This window comes from Hyla sarda, chromosome 6 (genome assembly GCF_029499605.1).
Source record: "Hyla sarda isolate aHylSar1 chromosome 6, aHylSar1.hap1, whole genome shotgun sequence".
Classification (NCBI taxonomy): Eukaryota; Metazoa; Chordata; class Amphibia; order Anura; family Hylidae; genus Hyla; species Hyla sarda.
In genome coordinates this window covers 36,281,138-36,302,550 of record NC_079194.1, presented here as the reverse complement: position 1 = coordinate 36,302,550, position 21,413 = coordinate 36,281,138, and the positions used below count along the sequence as shown (strand labels likewise).

At 44.3% G+C, this 21,413-nt stretch overlaps 1 protein-coding gene across 6 annotated transcripts in view; it reads right to left on the bottom strand.

The window, feature by feature from the left end:
* LOC130275479 (uncharacterized) overlaps nt 1–5,921 on the bottom strand; it is a 157,579-nt gene extending 151,658 nt beyond the window's left edge. For 3 of the 6 annotated variants that reach the window (XM_056523510.1, XM_056523512.1, XM_056523513.1), the window contains exons 1-3: nt 5,063–5,921; nt 4,790–4,805; nt 529–795 (exon numbers count right to left, since the gene is read on the bottom strand). In XM_056523510.1, the coding sequence (XP_056379485.1) occupies nt 529–795; nt 4,790–4,805; nt 5,063–5,134 (355 nt within the window). In that variant the 5' untranslated portion in view covers nt 5,135–5,921. Of the gene's footprint in view, nt 1–528; nt 796–3,069; nt 3,233–4,789; nt 4,806–5,062 lie in introns of those variants that run through there. The other 3 variants (XM_056523508.1, XM_056523511.1, XM_056523509.1) reach the window with 2 other exon arrangements.
* Between the last annotated feature and the right edge of the window lie 15,492 nt (nt 5,922–21,413).

Below are 21,413 nucleotides of genomic sequence, written 5' to 3'. Positions count from 1 at the left end.
TTGGCTGTCCGGGCATGTTGGGAGTTGTAGTTTTAAAACAGCTGGAGGCAACACTGGTTGGGAAATACTGTTCTACTGTGTAAACAGGAAATTATCTGTCCTGTGTGGCCCTTCCCCATCCAGCGCTACAGTCCTTGTTTCTCTGCATGTGTCCCCATACATAGTGTATTGCCTTTTCCATAGAGACAATTATAGAGTAGATGAGTCCAGTATCCTATTCGCTGATGTCTGATCAGTGGCGGATCCAGGGGGATCCGCCACTGTGTCTGATGTGGTAAGATGATCGCGCTCTGGTTATAGACAGCCATAACATTGCCAGAATCAATAGAATAAGTGGACTAACAATCATCAAATAGGGACATACTTAGTAAATAATGTAAATGTCTTGTGTTTTTGTAAACCTTTTAACCAATGAACAAAATACAATATTCATAAATGTCAACATTTATTTGGACCAATACATTAGAGAAGTCTTTCCGGACCGCTGTTGTCTAGGTATTGTTGCTTTGCACCAGAATGCACACTGACCTGTCTGTGACTGCACCCAGCTTATTGCGAGCACAGCTCCATTAGCTTGATAGCTTCTTAGTGTTATATTATAAAACGTCCCTGTTCGTAGACCCTGGATTAACCTGGACCGGGTAGAAACGCTGGTGATGGCGGTGATGGGAGCGATGGTTGCATTGTTCACCACACGTAGATCGAGCATAAAGAAGGACACCAAGGTAGAGCTGGAGGTCCATGAGACCAGGAGTTGAGCAGAGGATGGGCTTGTAACATTAGTGATCTTCAGATCTTAATGGAAAAGAAGATTTATATCCGTCAGAGACAGAAATAGATTTAATAGATTTAAGATAGATAGATATGAGATAGATAGATATGAGATATATAGATATATATGAGATAGATAGATATGAGATAGATAGATGATAGATAGATATGAGTTAGATAGATAGATAGATATGAGATAGATAGATAGATAGATAGATAGATATGAGATAGATAGATAGATAGATAGATAGATAGATAGATAGATATGAGATAGATAGATATGAGTTAGATAGATAGATAGATATGAGATAGATAGATAGATAGATAGATATGAGATAGATAGATAGATAGATAGATAGATATGAGATAGATAGATAGATAGATAGATATGAGATAGATAGATAGATATGAGTTAGATAAATTGATAGATAGATAAATAGGAGATAGATAGATAGATAGATGATAGATAAGTTGTGCAGTGTCCCACTGGGGAATTGGTTGTAGGACTTGTGTCTTATTCCAATGCCTATTTATATTGTTTTATTGTTTATGTAATACTATACATTGTGGCTTGCATTTTGGTTTGCACATGTACAAGAGGAGCCCCATTAACTTCATAGGTTCATAACTTAACCCTTTAACGACGCAGGACGTATATTTACGTCCTGCGCCGGCTCCCACGCATCGACGGCCGGGACCCGCGGCTAATACCACATATCGCCGATCGCGGCGATGTGCGGCATTAACCCTTTAGAAGCGGCGGTCAAAGCTGACCGCCGCTTCTAAAGCGAAAGTGAAAGTATCCCGGCTAGTCAGTCGGGCTGTTCGGGACCGCCGTGGTGAAATCGCGGCATCCCGAACAGCTGATCGGACACCGGGAGGGACCTTACCTGCCTATTCAGTGTCCGATCGACGCATGACTGCTCCGTGCCTGAGATCCAGGCAGGAACAGTCAAGCGCCGATAACACTGATCACAGGCGTGTTAATACACGCCTGTGATCAGGATGAGAGATCAGTGTGTGCAGTGTTATAGGTCCCTATGGGACCTATAACACTGCGGAAAAAAAAAGTAAAAAAAAAGTGTTAATAAAGGTCATTTAACCCCTTCCCTAATAAAAGTTTGAATCACCCCCCTTTTCCCATAAAAAAAATAAAACAGTGTAAATAAAAATAAACATATGTGGTATCGCCACGTGCGTAAATGTCCGAACTATAAAAATATATCATTAATTAAACCGCACGGTCAATGGCGTACGCGCAAAAAAATTCCAAAGTAAAAAAAAAGCGCATTTTGGTCACTTTTTATACCATTAAAAAATGAATAAAAAGCGATCAAAAAGTCAGATCAAAACAAAAATTGTACCGTTAAAAACTTCAGATCACGGCGCAAAAAATGAGCCCTCATACTGCCCTGTACGTGGTAAAATAAAAAAGTTATAGGGGTCAGAAGATGACATTTTTAAACGTATACATTTTCCTGCATGAAGTTATGATTTTTTCCAGAAGTACTACAAAATCAAACCTATATAAGTAGGGGATCATTTTAACCGTATGGACCTACAGAATAATGATAAGGTGTAATTTTTACCGAGATATGCACTGCGTAGAAACGGAAGCCCCCAAAATTTACAATGATGTCGCACAATGATTTTTTTTTCCGTTTCGTCGTGAATTTTTGGGTAAAATGACTGATGTCACTGCAAAGTAGAATTGGTGGCGCAAAAAATAAGCCATAATATGGATTTTTAGGTGGAAAATTGAAAGGGTTATGATTTTTAAAAGGTAAGGAGGAAAAAACGAAAGTGCAAAAATGGAAAAACCCTGAGTTCTTAAGGGGTTAAAGGGGTACTCCGCTGCCCTGGCATTTGGAACATTTTGTTCCGAACGCTTGGAGCAGGCGGCAGGGGGTCGTGACGTCACAGCCACGCCCCTGGAGAGGTCACACCACGATGGTGTGACATTACGAGGAGCGTGACCATGATGTCACGACCCATGCTGCCCACACCCAGCATTCTAAACAAATGCCAGGTGCTTCACCCAGCTCGCAGGGGTCCCAGTGGCGGGACCCCTGCGATCAAACATCTTATTCCCTATCCTTTGGATAGGGGATAAGATGTCTAGGGGCTGAGTGCCCCTTTAATATTGGGAATGTTCTAGTCAGTGGGAGGGGCCTGTTTTAGCCCAGCCTCTTTTCCCTAGAGAGAAGTAATTCTGTTAATGCTAATGAGTGAACAAGTGCATTGTCAAGGGCTAGAGCAGAGCATAGAGAGAGAGTTACTGAGATCCCTATTTTCTACCTCAATTCCTCAAGGGTGGTCCCGTTTCTCCAGCCATTTCTTGCCCTGCAGGAGACGCCTCTATTCCATTGGATGATTTGCCAAGTAAAGACTATGCTATACTTTCCATACATCTGTGTCTGGCTCATCATCTGCACTGCTAACACCAAGGGTACCCAAATTACCATCCATGTGCCCTGGGAGTACTTACTATCTACACCACCATCTGTGCCGCTTCCCTTCACTATGCCAGATTAAGAAGCACAGGATTATCCTGTGAAGCCCTCGTGTCATGTGACAAAAGCCATAAAAACTGTGACCAATTATGGAACTACTGGTCCCAGCCATACCACAGGTGTTTCCCCTCTACACAGCCAGCCAATCGATAGTTCACAGATAGAAAGAGACAAGTAAGAGCAGAACAACCAGTCAATGTCCACAAGGATGCGGGTGCAAGCGGAACCAATCGCAGCCCTGGCCGGTGGCAGCAGTGGTAGATAGGATAAATAATGTAGCCCACAGAACTCCAGTTCAAGTGAAAAAACATGAAGGTTTATTTCCTCATAAGAAGTGATCCAACGTTTCGACCGTCTGCACAGTCTTTATCAAACATTGATACTGGAGCATTGATGCTTGATAAAGATGTGTAGACGGTCGAAACGTTGGATCATCTCTTATGAGGAAATAAACCTTCATGTTTTTTCACTTGAACTGGAGTTCTGTGGGCTACATTATTTATCCTATCTACTACTGCTGCCACCGGCCAGGGCTGCGATTGGTTCCGCTTGCACCCGCATCATTGTGGACATTGACTGGTTGTTCTGCTCTTTCTTGTATCTATAGATGGATGGATATGTGGTGTCCCGGTACCGCATCCTATACGGTACCTGTTTATAGGTCCCCATAGCCAGAGTCCCTAGGACGTTGGGGGTCCTTGTGACGTAATACACCCACCATCCTTTGTGACGGTGAGTGACAGATGGCTGGACCAATCAAAACCGCCTCGCCCCGCCCCTGCCAATATAAGGGAGCGGCGGCCATTTATCACTCTCTTTCCTCGTGGGCTGTTGACAAGAAAGGATCTGCGCTGCTGTCATCAGGGATTCTAGGCCTTAGCCTTGCGGCGACGGCTGTTCTCTTCTAAATGGTGAGTGTATCAATCCCTAAACACTCTGCAAGACCCCCGGACCTTATCTATCCCCTAAATCCGGACGGATCTTCGCAATATCCCCTAAATTCAGAGACTATTATCTATAGTCAAGGTCCGCAACATCTGTCAGTCACTGAAATATATAGAGACTGTTTGATTGAGACTGTTACTACTCTATGGATGTACCGCAAACTGTTAAGTTAAGTTTATGCAAGTTCAACTTCAACTACCTTGTGGACCTTCAGTCTTTGTTCATATGCACCTGTCGTTACTGGGAAGGGCGGCGATAGGCCGGAGAATCATCTCAGCATACTAGCCCTCAGCCTGGCGTCACAAACTATAGGGTTAACATTGACTCCTGATATACCAAAGCAATTCCCTGATTGTACTACCCCTACTCCTGAGGCCTACCACAGATAGATGGATGGATAGATGGATAAACAGATAGATAGAAATGAGAGCAAGAAAGATAGGAAATAGATAGATAGATACATAGATAGATGAAATGAGGTGAATAGATAAATAATAGAAATACAGCTAAACTAAAATGAGAAATACAAATAAGATGATCATAAACATAAACTGTATTACCTTGTCCAGATGAAAACTAGAAAACAAAAATGCAGAATTTATTAGAAACAAAAGTTCAATTGACCCAAATGTAACATTTTAAATCATGTTCAAACAGTCAAAAAATCAGAGGTGTTTTTTAAGCAGTTTTTGAGGCAATTTTTTAGAAGCTTTTTTGTAACCATGTGAACACATCCTACAGCTGGTCCTGGGAGGGGAGAACTTTCCAAATTCTGGAAATGATAATACAGAAAAAAGGACAGCGCAAAAGTGAAGTGATTAATTTATAGTAACCTCAGTGGTGAATGGCAGCTGACATTCAAGCAAAATTGGTTTAGTTGCCCATAGCAACCAATCCCAGCCCATAGCAACCAATCCCTGCACCACCCATAGCAACCAATCACATCACAGCTGATAGCAACCTATGAAAGCACAACGTATAACAACCAATACCATCTAAAATCATAGCAACCAATCATAGCACAACCTATAGCAGGCAATCCCCCCACAACCCATAGCAACCAATCACAACACAACCCATAGCAACCAACCATAGCACAGTTTATAGCAACCAATCACAGCACAGCCTACAGCAACCAATCACAGCACAACCTATAGCAAACAATCACAGCACAGCTTATAGCAACCAATCACAGAACAGCCCATAGCAACCAATCCCAGCACAACCCATAGGGACCAATCGCAGCACAGCTCATAGCAACCAATCACAGCACAGCCTATGGCAACCAACCCCAGCAAAGCCTATAGCAACCAATCCCAGCACAGTCCATAGCAACCAATCGCAGTACAGCTCATATCAACTACCGTAATCACAGAACAGTTTACAGCAACCAATTACAGCACAGGCCATAGTAACCAATCACAGCATAGTGTATAGCAATCAATCACAGTACGGCCCATGGTAGCAAAGTCCAGCACAGACCACAGCAACCAATCCCAGCACAGCCCATAGCAATCAATCACAGTATGGCCCATAGCAACCAATTTCAGCACAGGCCACATCAACCAATCATAGCACAGCTCATAGCAACCAATTCCAGCACAGCCCATAGCAACCAATCCCAGCACAGCCCATAGCAACCAATCCCAGCACAGCCCATAGCAATCAATCACAGTATGGCCCATAGCAACCAATTCCAGCACAGGCCACATCAACCAATGATAGCACAGCCCATAGCAACCAATCCCAGCACAGCCCATAGCAACCAATTCCAGCGCAGCTCATAGCAACCAATCCCAGCACAGCCCATAGCAACCAATCCCAGCACAGCCCATAGCAACCAATCCCAGCACAGCCCATAGCAACCAATACCAGTACAGCCCATAGCAAGTATTATTATTTTTTATAATGGTTTGTTTCAACCCGATTGGAGTGTAATGCACCCAAAGCAGCATGTGCCAATATTCCTAAGAAATGCACCAAATGAGTAAATCTGGTGGGGGAAAAAACTGAAGGAAGAAAAAATGATATCAATACTAAATCTGAGACACTGTGTGAACACATCCTAATAGGGGTGCAAGTCATGTCATCCAGTTTTTTGGTGCTAATTACTGGTGCATTCGCAATAGTAAACATGCCCCAATGTATGCACTGACTTTACACTATGTAAGACAGTGTATTCCAGCCAGGGTGCCTCCAGATGTTACAAAATCACAACTCCCAGCATGCCCAGACAGCCAACAGCTACAACATGCTGGGAGTTGTAGTTTTCCAACCCTGGGGGCATCCCGATCTCTGAACGTTCTAAAAGTGAAGTATTCAAGTGCAATGCAGCTATGTCTAAAGTTATTATATTATTGCTCAGTCATTATGAGAATTAATATACCTCTGCATTGTCCTTATACTATGCAGCTCAAAGGGCTGTATTCATTATAGTTACATCTAGTGCCCTAAAGGAATATTCCCATCTTAGACTCAGGTCCCACCTCTGAGACCCTCACCTGCTATTGCTATTTCCGTAATTTCCATTCCCTTCTATGACAGTTAGGCTGGGTTCACACTGCCGAATCTCTGGGCAGAATTTCTGCCAGGGATCGACCCAGCGGCACTAGGACCGCGCGGACTGTATTGCCGTCCCCATAGACGGCAATGCATTTCTGGGTGGATCTTTTGCGAGATCTGCTCAGAGATGCATTGACATCTATGGGGACGGTAATGCAGTGCGCGCGGTCCTAATTCTGCCGGCTGGATCTCCGGCAGAAATTCTGCCCAGAGATTCCACAGTGTGAACCCATCTATGGGTCTATTCACACGGCAGAATTTCCGCTTGCGGAATTCCGCTTTCAGAATTCTGCCTCAAATTAAAGCCCATAGATTCCGCACCCGAATTCACACTTCTCAATTTCCGCAAGCAGAAATTCCGAAGTGTGAATAGGAGTGCCCAATCCCATAGAAGTCTATGGGCTTTAATTTAAAGCGGAATTCTGCAAGCGGAAATTTTGCCATGTGAATAGACCCTTACAGAACCAGTGGAACACAGCTATCGTGGCTGTTTCCGTAATTCCACTTCTCTGCTCAGACTCTGCCTGGACGTGGCAGCCAGCAGCCATCCCACCAGGCTGGACCGGAGTCAAGGGACCCTCATTCTGGACATAGATGCCGATCCCAGAAGTGGGACCCCCATCTATAAAATTGTTTATCAGGAATCAATTTTAACGAACCACAAATAACACATCCCATAACAACTAACATAAAGTGATAGCTTCTAAGATCAGGCCTGGGGGGATTGCTTATGTACATGCCACTTATAGAAGTGATACCTGCTTTCATCTGAATACACACAATAAAGTTCATAATATTAAGATAAAAGAATAAGATGTTAGTACCGTATTTTTAGCCGTATAAGACGCACTTTTTCTTCCCCAAAACTGGGGGGGAAAAGTCGGTGCGTCTTAAACGGCGAATACACCCCTATCGCGGCGGTCCCTGCGGCCATCAACGGCCGGGACCCGCGGCTAATACAGGACATCACCGATCGCGGTGATGCCCTGTATTAACCCTTCAGACACGGCGATCAAAGCTGACCGCCGCGTCTGAAGGGAAAGTGACACTAACCCGGCTGTTCAGTCGGGCTGTTCGGGACCGCCGCGATTTCACCGCGGCGGTCCCGAACAGCCCGACTGAATAGCCGGGTTAGTGCTTACAGGACACCGGGGGGGACCTTACCTGCCTCCTCGGTGTCTTCTCCGTTCAGGGATCCCCTGTATGGCCGTCGCTCTCCTTCCTCGTCATCACGTCGTCGCGTACGTGCGTCGACGTGCGTAACGACGTGATGGCGGCGACGGAGAGCGAGGATACCCGGCCGGCAGCAGAGACGTTCCAGAGCGACGGGGACACGGCGACAGCGATGGAGCGACATCCAGGGCAGCGGTGACGGGTCCGGAGCGGCGGGGACACGTGAATATTACCTCCTATGCAGTGGTCTTCAATCTGCGGACCTCCAGATGTTGCAAAACTACAACTCCCAGCATGCCCGGACAGCCAACGGCTGTCCGGGCATGCTGGGAGTTGTAATTTTGCAACATCTGGAGGTCCGCAGGTTGAAGACCACTATTGGGTTCAAAATCTTTATTTTTTTAGATTTTGCCCCTAAAAATTGGGTGCGTCTTATACGCCGGTGCGTCCTATAGGACGAAAAATACGGTACGTATTTTTTTTATGATTTCCCTATTTTCACAACTGAATCATGATTCTAGCAGTAAAGCAATGTAGAATTAAAGAAGTGAATTAAGTGGAGTTTTAGGGCACATGCACACAAGCTGAAGTTATTTTGTACATATTTGCACATATAAAAAAAAAAATCAGCTCCAGACTACAGTATCTAATATTTGTATGAGATCAGAACTAATCCATATAGCGCCGACATTTTTCATGTAGAAATTGACCTGTGCTGTAATTTATTTATTTATTTTATTTTTTTATTTTATTTTTAAATCTAAATCATGTTCAGTTTTTTTCCCCATTGACAGTAAAAAAAATCTGCAAAAAACATCCGCTCGCAACCCTGTTGATACAAATTTTGCATGAGATAAAATGTGGATGCTGCACAGAATCCACAACGTCAGATTATAAATTATTGATTTTCTTTTTATCAGCAAATTCACACCAAATCCACATACAAGTCAACAGGATTTCCTGACAGATTCTTTTTGGAATTACTGAAGAAACTTTCTGCAGCAAATTCTAATCCATTTGCATTTATCGTTAATATAAGAAAATGGAAAAAAAAATCGTATTTGCTACATACATTGTAAATAGAATTTGGTTATATCCAATATATAATAGGTTTTGTTTTTTTTTTGTGTTGTTTTTTATGAGATTTTCAACCTTAGTAAATCTTCAAAAATTGGTGATACAATAAATAGTCATTGCAAAGTAAACCAGCAGGTTTCATATTTTGACTTACGGATCTCTCTACCATACCACTATCCATGAAAAGAAACCTTACATATACTGACATCCACCTACCTGATATAAAGCTGAAAACTGGACCAGAGAACATAAAATCCACACGTTGGTCATTTCTTGTATTCTTCAAATATTACTTGAGAATTCTCTAAAAGACACATTAGTAGTCGCTTTCAGGAATCCTTTAGCACGGTGTAGTGTTTATTGGTTGATATGGGGGCCAGTCCTAAATGACAGGTAAGAAGATATCGGGTGGAGGACACCATCCCTCCCAATGATGAAAATAAATCTGACTTTTTGTTCCCCAATGTATAAGAGGTGGGAGAAATCTCATTGTGCGCTGGGGTATTGTAAAGCAAGGAATATAAATCATCAACTATCATACACAAAAGGAAATTGAAGAACAGGGCAGAACATGTATATAAGCACAAGGTGGCAGAGGTCAGAGGAAAAGACCAGATTTCCACCCGTATTAAAATAAAAACTTTTTGTTAGGGGATGGCAATGGAATGATAGGAATGTTTGTAGCATGTGGGGTTTTGTCCTATTTTTCCCAGAACACCTTATGTAAATGAATTTTTATTATACTGTTACAATAGTGGTATATGATATTTATAGCTATACGGTTCTTGCCCCTTTTATGTTGTTTAAGTATCACTTTTCTCTTTTGTGTAATACATAAAACGAGAAACCGCAGAGCGCTCCGTAGTGCAAGAAATTAGGGTGAGAGAATCTCAAACAATAGTGATTGAAAATTGCTCACCCCGTGGGTTGTGCTACCAGTCAGGCACAACACTGATGTCAGCATTTTAGTAATGGTTCCACCATGCAGCCGATCCCACCACCAGAGGTTTGGTGTCAAAGTACAATGAAACAGCCTCCAACCACTCAGGGATTTAAAATGGCGCAACAGGTGAATAGCAGCAATGGCCACAAGGATACTCAGGCAGTAGCGAGATACGGTAAAAAATAGATTTAATCCGAACAACGCGTTTCAACGCCAGGACCGGCGTCTTCATCAGGTTCACAAAGAAAGAATGACCACAATACATATATATATAGGAAGAAAATACAATAAAATTAATGACTTGATTGACTTACATGTCGATCCAGGAATGTAAGGTCAGCTGACAAGGCAGAAGTGACGCTAAACTCATTCACGGACCATATGATCAGCTGTCCAAACGGAAGCAAAACAAGGGTCACGGAGCAACAAGAGGTCACAGCAATTTTCCAATTTTCCAGAAAATTGCTGTGACCTCTTGTCGCTCCGTGACCCTTGTTTTGCTTCCGTTTGAACAGCTGATCATGTGGTCCGTGAATGAGTTTAGCGTCATTTCAGCCTTGTCAGCTGACCTTACATTCCCGGATCGACATGTAAGTCAATCAAGTCATTAATTTTATTATATTTTCTTCCTATATATATGTATTGTGGTCATTCCTTCTTTGTGAACCTGATGAAGACGCCGGTCTTGGAGTTGAAACGCGTTGTTCGGATTAAAACATTTTTTTACCGTATCTCGCTACTGCCTGAGTATCCTTGTGGCCATTGCTGCTATTCACCTGTTACGCCATTTTAAATCCCTGAGTGGTTGGAGGCTGTTTCATTGCTCTTTTGTGAAATGTAATGTATTCCTTTATATAACAGAACAAAGGAAGAGATGAGCAACAAGCATAGGAAATCGTCTACATTAGAGGTCCCCAACCCAGTGCTCAAGGCCCACCAACATTCCGTTTTTTATTTAAATTACTCCATTGGAAAAGAAAAGAGAAAAATTCAAATCCTCGACTGTTCTGGGTCCTTTGGGCCTGGTTTGGGGACCCCTAGTCTACATCTTTACTTTGAGTCTGTACAAACAGCTACTGCCAAATTTAGTCAAAGGAGTTCTCTTATATGGGTAAAGATCATATATGGTATAATAATCTAATTTTTGCTAAATAGTTGATCTACTATGTGATAGAGGGGCCATTGGGCCCCATCAGATGCTAAAGCTGGCCATACACATTATCAGCCAACACCTATCTCCCAGACTGCATGTACATGACTTATGTCAAGGTATGTGCTGAAGATACAGTCTCGCTTACTAAATAACCACACGGCACAACAATAAACCTTTGCTGGACTTCTGGGGGTCGGCCACTGTGTTTATTATAAATAACATGTATAAAACTGTAAATATATTCTTGGAGATCCAGAAACTAAGCGATATGCTGGTCGCCATGTCGGTGGGCAAATCCGCCCTTTTTCCTCCAACTCCTAACACACTCTGAACATGGATAAGCATTCATGTGTTCTTAAAGGGGTACTCCGCTGCTAGACATCTTATCCTGTATCCAAAGGATAGGTGATAAGATGTCTGATCGCGGGGGTCCCGCTGCTGGGCCATCCCGTGATCTCCCTAAACGAATGCCAGGTTCCTGTGGCAGTGGTCATGACGTCACAGCCACACTGCTTGTGATGTCACGACACGCCCCCTCCATTCATGTCACGCCCCCTCCCATAGACATGAATCGAGGGGACGTGGTGTGACTTCATGCGGGGGCGTGCCCATGATGTCATGATCACGGCATCTGGCTCCGAACGTTCTGAACAAAATGTTCAGAACGCTGGAGCAGCAGAGTACCCCCTTTAATTGGGTAAGGTTGGGGTAAGCTGCTGACAGACTTCCCTGGTGGAATTGCACCTCCTCGAAAACAAAAGGATCAGCACTTCAAAATCCAATATGTCATTTCCTTCCATTCCTTCAGGGCAGAATCATGGAACCGCTATACACATCCTATGCTTGGCCGGTTCTGGGTTTAGCCAACACTTATCTAATGTATGTGGTGTTTGTTCTCATCTTTAAGGCTATAAAGACCTTTTAAAAAAAAAAAAATTCTTGTTCTATATTTTTTTTATGTACTCAGAGGCGTAGCTATAGGGGGTGCAGAGGTAGCAGTCGCACCAGGGCCCTGATGCCTAAGGGGGCCCCAAAGCATCTGACCAGTATTATAATTGGCAAAAGGGGCCCAGAAGCTAAAATATACTTTTATTTTTATTTAAAAAAAATATTTACTCTCCAGAGTCCTGTGACATCCATAACAGAAGCCCTGACCTAACTCATTGCTTTGCATATATCTGATTTCAAATAGTGCCACCAAAGTTGGTCCCTTTTTTTGTCTGTGTCAAACATTTATGCAGTATAATTATACTTTAGTCCATGCCCAAGTAATTTTTAGGGATATTAATAAAATCAAAATCTTCTTGCAAATGTTGTCAATTTTTTTTTATTTAGATCTTCTTAAAAAAAAATTGAAATTGTCAAATTGTATTCAAATTTTTATCCTGATCCACATTTTTATATCAAACTTTATTAAAATGTAAACATTGGTGCTTGCTATTGCCTTGTGAAACAGATGTCAGTACATCACCTCCATGATGTGACTTATTGTGTTGCACATATTCAGTTGCTAATAGTGCTACCAAAATTGTCTTTTTTTTTTTTGCGTCAAGCATTTATACAGTGCTGTATACTTCAGCCTGTGTCCAAGTGAATTTTTTTTTCAAATTCTATTCAGATTCAACTAATTATACTAATAATTTTTGTGACTTTATATGACTCCATCATAGTCCACAGCTCTGAAATTGACAATTTTGTTTTGCCCATATTTAATAAAAAGTTATTATTTATGCGGATTGTGAGCTACTGCCGCTACAACACCTTCACAGCCACACATCCACTACATTATCTATATTGTTCCTTACTGTATTGCTGCTGCTGTAGCTATTACTATTCTTGCTGCCTCTACTACTGACATCACCTACAGAGCCACATAACCAGCCTTGCCCATTCTGTTTAATACTGTTCCGCTGCTGCCATCATGGCAGCTACTACTCCCCCTGATGTGCTACAATCATTTGTACACAGCCACATATCTCCTGCCTTGTCCATCACGTTCCATGCTGTATTACTGCTACTAGGATCCCTACCTTTAACAACATTCATAGTGTGTTAGTTATCATGGGTTAAGATCTGGCGACCAAAACTTTCTTATTGGTATGTATTTCATATCTAAGAAGAATTTACAGAATTATTGGATTTGTAAATTATTTCTTGGGAAGCATTGAGGAAATAGATGGTTTTAGAGAGTTGTTTTGATATTACTTTCCTTTGGATGAAAATTTTTTGGATGAATAAATAAACTTTGAAAATGCAAATTGGAGTGTCATTAACTATCTACTAGTATATTGTCAGGATTCGGCAGGCTGGAGGTGGATCCTCTGTGTCAGAGAGGGATTGGCGTGGACTGTGTCGGTGGACCGGTTCTAAGTTGCTACTGGTTTTCACCAGAGCCCGCCGCAAAGCGGGATGGTCTTGCAGCGGCGGTAGCAACCACTTCGTATCCACCGGCAACGGCTCAACCTCTCAGACCGCTGAGATAGGCGCGGTACAAGGGATTAAACAAGAGCAGGGTCGGACGTAGCAGAAGGTCAGGGCAGGCAGCAAGGATCGTAGTCAGGGGCAATGGCAAGAGGTCTGGAACACAGGCTAGGAACACACAAGGAAACGCTTTCACTGGCACAATGGCAATAAGATCCGGCAAGGAAGTTCAGGGGAAGTGAGGTAATATAGGGAAGTGCACAGGTGAAGACACTAATTAAAACCCATGCGCCAATCAGTGGCGCACCGGCCCTTTAAATTGCAAAGACCCGGCGCGTGCGCCCTAGGGAGCAGGGCCGCGCGCGCCGGGACAGCACAGACGGGGAACGAGTCTGGTAAGCGGGTCGGGATGCGCACCGCGAGCGGGTGCGTCCCGCATCGCGAATCGCATCCCGGCTGGGGACATTATCGCAGCGCACCCGGTCAGCGGGTCTGACCGGGGCGCTGCGAACAGGAGAACGCCGTGAGCGCTTCGGGGAGGAGCGGGGACCCGGAGCGCTCGGCGTAACATATATCTACTAGTATATTTACAAGCCTTTAAAGGGGTACTCCGCTCTAAACACCTTATGCCCTATCCAAAAGTTTTCAAAGGAGTACCCCTTTAATAAGCATCTATCGGTTGGTGTGCATGGTTACATTGTTTGAATGATACCTTGGCATGTCATAAACACCTTTTCAGTTTGGGCACTTCCTAATTTTAATTACACCAAATATTTATTTCGGGAAGTTCCCATAAAGGATACACCACCAAAACCACCAAAGCAAGAACCTGTTTATTACTGTCGCAAAAAAAAGTAGCAGGAGAAAATTAAACCACCAAACAGGAGCAGTCAAAGTTTATTTAAACTCAAATTGTAGAAGGAAAAAAATACTATCCACAGTGCTGGTCCTCTGGTATAAACAGGAGCTAAGGGATCTGGTATTGTTCTTAAAGATGAGTTTACTTAGCACAAACAACGCGTTTCTAGTCCATAACGGACTCTTCGTCAGGCTAGTACATATATACTGAAGTAAAAGAGCCGGCTTATATGTACCAAGTATAACAAAGGTTACGTGCATCAGGGTATTCACAGTGACACACGTAGCGTATCTAAAATAATTAACATATAAAAGGATTTAATAAAATCAAAAACCTAGGGGCGCATTTTTTCATTTTTTTTTTCTTTTTCCCTAAAGTTTATTTAAAGGAAGTGGAATTTAAATGGATTTTTGAGATACTTGTATATACAATGCATTGAAAAAATTCTTCAGTCTTCTATTTACATTTTCTTATGTTGAGGCTCAAATTTTCCCCATCACCCTGCACTCAATACGCCATAATGAGAATGTGTTAATTCATTTTTTTATGTATTAAAAACAGAAAAAAATAAAATTTGGCATGATCATTCAGATGCTTTGATATGCCACTTAAAAGTAAGCTCTGGAGTAGAGATGAGCGAACTTACAGTAAATTCGATTCGTCACGAACTTCTCAGTTCAGCGGTTGCTGACTTTTCTTGCATAAATTAGTTCAGCTTTCTGGTGCTCCGGATACAGTCCTAGGAAAGAGTCTCCTAGGACTGTATCCACCTTTTCCAGCCCACGGGAGCACCTGAAAGCTGAACTAATATATGCAGGAAAAGTCAGCAACCGCCGAGCCGAGAAGTTTGTGACGAATCAAATCTACTGTAAGTTCGCTCATCTCTACTCTGGAGGCCTCCTTTTTCTCTTGATCATCTCGGAGATGTTTCTACACCTGGGATAGAGTCACTTGTACTAAATTTAGCTGATTTGACAGGATTTGGAAAGACACAGCCCTGTCTACATAAGGTCTTACAGCTCACAATGTATATCAAAGCAAACACTTAGCTATGAGGCGGAAAGAGCTGCCTGTAGAGCTGAGAGATCTGGAGAAGGGTTCAAAAACCCATTGGCCATTACCTAGATATATGCAATGATTACTAGTAAAATGTGAGGTCTGAGGTGACGGTCTCTAATGGTCAGTGTTACGCCTAGCGCTCCGGGTCCCCGCTCCTCCCCGGAGCGCTCACGGCGTCCTTCTCCCTGCAGCTCCCCGGTCAGCGCTGACCGGGAGCGCTGCTCTGCCATGGCCGTTGGGGATGCGATTCGCACAGCGGGACGCGCCCGCTTGCGAGTCGCATCCCAGGTCACTTACCCGTTCCCGTCTCCTGCGGTCATGTGCTGGCGCGCGCGGCTCCGCTCTCTAGGGCGCGCGCGCGCCAGCTCCCTGAGACTTAAAGGGCCAGTGCACCAATGATTGGTGCCTGGCCCAATTAGCTTAATTGGTTCCCACCTGTTCCCTGCTTATATCTAGTCTCCTCCCTTGCACTCCCTTGCCGGATCTTGTTGCCTTAGTGCCAGTGAAAGCGTTCTTTGTGTGTTTATACCCTGTGTACCAGAACTATTGCTATCTCCCCTGACTACGAACCTTGCCGCCTGCCCCCGACCTTCTGCTACGTCCGACTTTGCTTCTGCCTACTCCCTTGTACCTCGCCTATCTTCAGCAGCCAGAGAGGTGCCGTTGCTAGTGGATACGACCTGGTCACTACCGCCGCAGCAAGACCATCCCGCTTTGCGGCGGGCTCTGGTGAAAACCAGTAGTGTCTTAGAACCGGTCCACTAGCACGGTCCTCGCCATCCCTCTCTGGCACAGAGGATCCACCTCCTGCCAGCCGGCATCGTGACAGTAGATCCGGCCATGGATCCCGCTGAAGTTCCTCTGCCTGTTGTCGCCGACCTCCCCACACTGGTCGCCCAGCAAGCCCGACAGATTGCCCAACAAGATCACCAGCTGTCGTACTTGACCACCATGACTCAGCAACTCCAGTCGCAGCTACAGCAGATTCAGTCTCAGCTACAGCAGCAGCAACCATCTCCTCCGCCAGCTCCTGCACCTCTTCCGCAGCGAGTGGCCACTCCTAGCCTCCGCCTGTCTTTGCCGGACAAATTTAATGGGGACTCTAAGTTTTGCCGTGGCTTCCTTTCCCAATGTTCCCTGCATCTGGAGATGATGTCGGATCAGTTTCCTACTGAAAGGTCTAAGGTGGCTTTCGTAGTCAGCCTTCTGTCTGGAAAAGCCCTGTCATGGGCCACACCGCTCTGGGACCGCGATGACCCTGTCACTGCCTCTGTACACTCCTTCTTCTCGGAAATTCGAAGTGTCTTTGAGGAACCTGCCCGAGCCTCTTCTGCTGAGACTGCCCTGCTGAACCTGGTCCAGGGTAATTCCTCCGTTGGCGAGTACGCCATACAATTCCGTACTCTTGCTTCTGAACTATCCTGGAATAATGAGGCTCTCTGCGCGACCTTTAAAAAAGGCCTATCCAGCAACATTAAGGATGTTCTGGCCGCACGAGAGACTCCTGCTAACCTGCATGAACTCATTCATCTAGCCACTCGCATTGACATGCGTTTTTCTGAGAGGCATCAAGAGCTCCGCCAGGAAAAGGACTTAGATCTCTGGACACCTCTCCCACAGTCTCCACTGCAATCTGCGCCTAGGCCTCCCGCCGAGGAGGCCATGCAAGTGGATCGGTCTCGCCTGACCCTGGAAGAGAGGAATCGCCGTAAGGAAGAGAATCTTTGTTTGTACTGTGCCAGTACTGAACATTTTCTGGTGGATTGCCCAATCCGTCCTCCACGTCTGGGAAACGCACGCTCGCACTCAGCTCTCGTGGGTGTGGCGTCTCTTGATGCCAAGTCGGCTTCTCCACGTCTCACGGTACCTGTTCGGATTTCCACTTCAGCCAGCTCTCCCCTCTCAGCCGTGGCCTGCCTGGACTCTGGAGCTTCTGGGAATTTTATTCGGGACTCCTTTGTGAATAAATTCCGGATTCCGGTGACCCGTCTTGTCAAGCCACTCCACATTTCCGCGGTCAACGGAGCCAGGGTGGACTGTACCATACGTTTCCGCACGGAGCCCCTTCTTATGAGCATCGGATCTCACCACGAGAGGATTGAACTTTTGGTCCTCCCCAATTGCACCTCGGAAATTCTCCTTGGACTTCCCTGGCTTCAACTTCATTCCCCAACCCTGGATTGGTCCACTGGGGAGATCAAGAGTTGGGGGTCCTCTTGTTCCAAGAACTGTCTAAAACCGGTTCCCAGTAACCCTTGCCGTAACTCTGTGGTTCCTCCTGTATCTGGTCCCCCTAAGGTCATTAAGGACTCTGCCTACCACAGGAAATGCCCCTCCCCCCCTCCCAGTTCCATCAGGCAAGCTTCTGTGTCCCCTCATGGCCCTCGTCCTGGTGTCACACTGCCCCGTGCCAGGTCCCGCCCTCTGCCCTCTCTCCCCATTCCTACTCCTGCGGTTCTGCCTGCCGTTGAGGAATCCCTCCATCCTTTCCCGGTGTCCTCATCCCAGGGGAGGCAGTTACCCGATAAAGAGAAGGGGAGACCTAAGGGGGGGGGTACTGTTACGCCTAGCGCTCCGGGTCCCCGCTCCTCCCCGGAGCGCTCACGGCGTCCTTCTCCCTGCAGCTCCCCGGTCAGCGCTGACCGGGAGCGCTGCTCTGCCATGGCCGTTGGGGATGCGATTCGCACAGCGGGACGCGCCCGCTTGCGAGTCGCATCCCAGGTCACTTACCCGTTCCCGTCTCCTGCGGTCATGTGCTGGCGCGCGCGGCTCCGCTCTCTAGGGCGCGCGCGCGCCAGCTCCCTGAGACTTAAAGGGCCAGTGCACCAATGATTGGTGCCTGGCCCAATTAGCTTAATTGGTTCCCACCTGTTCCCTGCTTATATCTAGTCTCCTCCCTTGCACTCCCTTGCCGGATCTTGTTGCCTTAGTGCCAGTGAAAGCGTTCTTTGTGTGTTTATACCCTGTGTACCAGAACTATTGCTATCTCCCCTGACTACGAACCTTGCCGCCTGCCCCCGACCTTCTGCTACGTCCGACTTTGCTTCTGCCTACTCCCTTGTACCTCGCCTATCTTCAGCAGCCAGAGAGGTGCCGTTGCTAGTGGATACGACCTGGTCACTACCGCCGCAGCAAGACCATCCCGCTTTGCGGCGGGCTCTGGTGAAAACCAGTAGTGTCTTAGAACCGGTCCACTAGCACGGTCCTCGCCATCCCTCTCTGGCACAGAGGATCCACCTCCTGCCAGCCGGCATCGTGACAGTCAGTATGTCTCTTAATGGTATGCTACAGCTGTAGAGCAATTTGCTGGTGTATTTATCAATTCTTGTTAATACTAGGGGGGGAGATTTATCAAAACCTGTCCAGAGGAAAAGTTGTTGAGTTGCCCATAGCAACTAATAAGATCCCTTCTTTCATAGATCTGTACTCTGACCATGTCTGGTTTATGATGCACCAAACAGCAATGTTTGTTTGAGCACATATCCTGAGTTTTAACCATGATTATCTGTCCTGTTTGATATATAGATTTTAGCCTGCTTTGTCTTAGCACATTTGTCAGGTTTTAGTATTTGTGTATGTTTGTTCTGCATTTGCTTTGTGTTGCCTTAGGCCCCTTTCACACTACAGGTATCATCCTGTAAAAACATCCTGTTATTACTCCCGGCAAAAAGTCCTGAAAACGGGCGTCAAAAAATCCTATTCATGTCAATGGGATTTCTTGACCATCCTTTTGAATCAGGTATGTCTGTTTTTGCTAATATCCGTTATCTTTGCCGGCAGAAAAGACAGCGCATGCACAAATTTTTGGTCCGGTAAAAATAATGGTGAAAAAAACAGCCGTTAAAATAAGTCTATGGGAAACGGATGTTTAAAAAAAACATCCGTTATCATCTGTTATTGTCTGTTTTTTTAACATCCTTTTTTTTGTACTGAGCATGCTCAGTACAGCTTTACAAAAAAAGGGGTTAAAAACCGGATTAAAAAAAAACCTGGATGTAACTGGTAATAACAGATGATTAAGGATCATAACGGATGAAGAACATCAGGTTTTTTAAGAAAAAAACATTTAAAAATAACTGATGATGGTCATCAGTTATCATCCGTTATTGCATCCGTTTTCTTTTTCATCCGTTATTCTAAAATAACGGCAGTAAAAAAGAAGGATGATACCTGTAGTGTGAAAGGGGCCTTAGTCTGTATTCACACTGTGCGTTTTGGCAGTCCTGTTTTGGCCTTTTGATTCTGCTACTCCGAGGATAGAATCCTGTTCTGAGCTTTGGGCTATTCTGTCTATCTAGGAGTGAGTGAGTCTTTTGCCTGTACCCGTGTTTGCTTGTATTTAGGATTTTTTTTCCTCTTAGGCGAGTATCCTGATCACTTGGTGGAGAGTAGCCACTGGCTAGGAGCCTATTTGGCTTTGGTATTGATGTTGCTCCATGCTTGGAGTGGGGTGTCTAATGTGTTCCTTGTTTTGAGTCCAGTGTGAACAGTGCTCTTGATTTCCTGATCTGTTAGTATGCTATTTCCTGCCTTGTCTGTATTTATTTATCTGTTTGTTGGTTTTTATTCCCATTATGTTCCTGATTTGTCCCCGACATTTCTGACACCCATGCACTCCCAGGAAGGGACCAGCTCCAAGTTGTCATTCACCGTTAAGGTGTCTAGGCAAGTAGGCACTTCTTAGGGACGGCTTAGGGCTCACTTCTCCCTGCCCCAGTTCATGACAGATCTAGAGGGAGTTTCTTCAAAACTTGTGCAGAGGAAAGGTCAACCAGTTGCCCATAGCAACCAATCAGATTGCTTCTTTCATTTTTGAAAAGGCCTCTGAAAACTACAAGAAGCAATTTGATTGGTTCCTATGGGCAACTGGTTAACTTTTCCTCAGCACAGATCTTGATGAATCTCTCCCGTAGTTTTTATAGTTTAGTTGGGGTGTGTGCTACAATAGACTGCTTACAATGAATTTTACATATACAGTATTTTCTTTTACATTGCTGAATCATGCCTTGACCTCCACACCTCCAGATGCACTTATATATTTTAAGTGATTTTAAATGTCTGCTTAGATTGTTGTTTTCCATAAAAATGATTTATATTTCAACTTCTATATGTTTTGATGAGCACTTGTAGTATCTTGAATTTTCTTAGATGTGTAGTTACTAATTTGCACATAAAAACCAATTACAGATAAACACAAGCTAACTAAACGGTTGTACAGTTCATGTCATTTATTGAGCACATTGAATAAACCTCTACAGTGCAGGGAGAAAAAGCGACTTCTCCAAGAGCTAATGGGCAAAAGGTAATTCAATTAAATTCTATATAAAAGACTCATGAGGACAGTATCATAGCTCTATGTACGTTATTTTAGTCATTCTACAGTAAAGTGATCCTTGTATCTATCCTTGTATTGTGAGGATATCACAATGCAAATGGGAAATAACTGAGACTTGTGTCATGTGGGAAATCACCCCAGGTGCTTCCTGTACCTAGGACACAGACAGAATCGTTCCATTGTTCAGAAGTGTTACAAGATGAATATTTACTGCTTTTATGTCCGAGATATGTAACTTCAAACTTCCCAGAAATGTCCCCTCTTTAGAAAACAAATATAAATAGCACGACAAAGTCAATACACCTGAAATGAGATATACCCCATCTCCTACCCCATTATTGTCTGCAGTATCTGGTATTTGGTCTTCCGCAATAACAAATACATCACAAATGGAACATCATGCAAGGAGGTTTATTTCTACAAACTACTTAACATTTCCAGTACATTTCCAATAAAACTCTGAACCAACATGAGTTAAAACTTTAAGGTTTGCTGAGTAATAAATTAGATATAAATTTGTATTAACAGCATTTTAAACATTCTTAGTAATAAAACAGATGTAGAATTATCAAGGATACACTAAAGGGATATTCCAGTCCTCT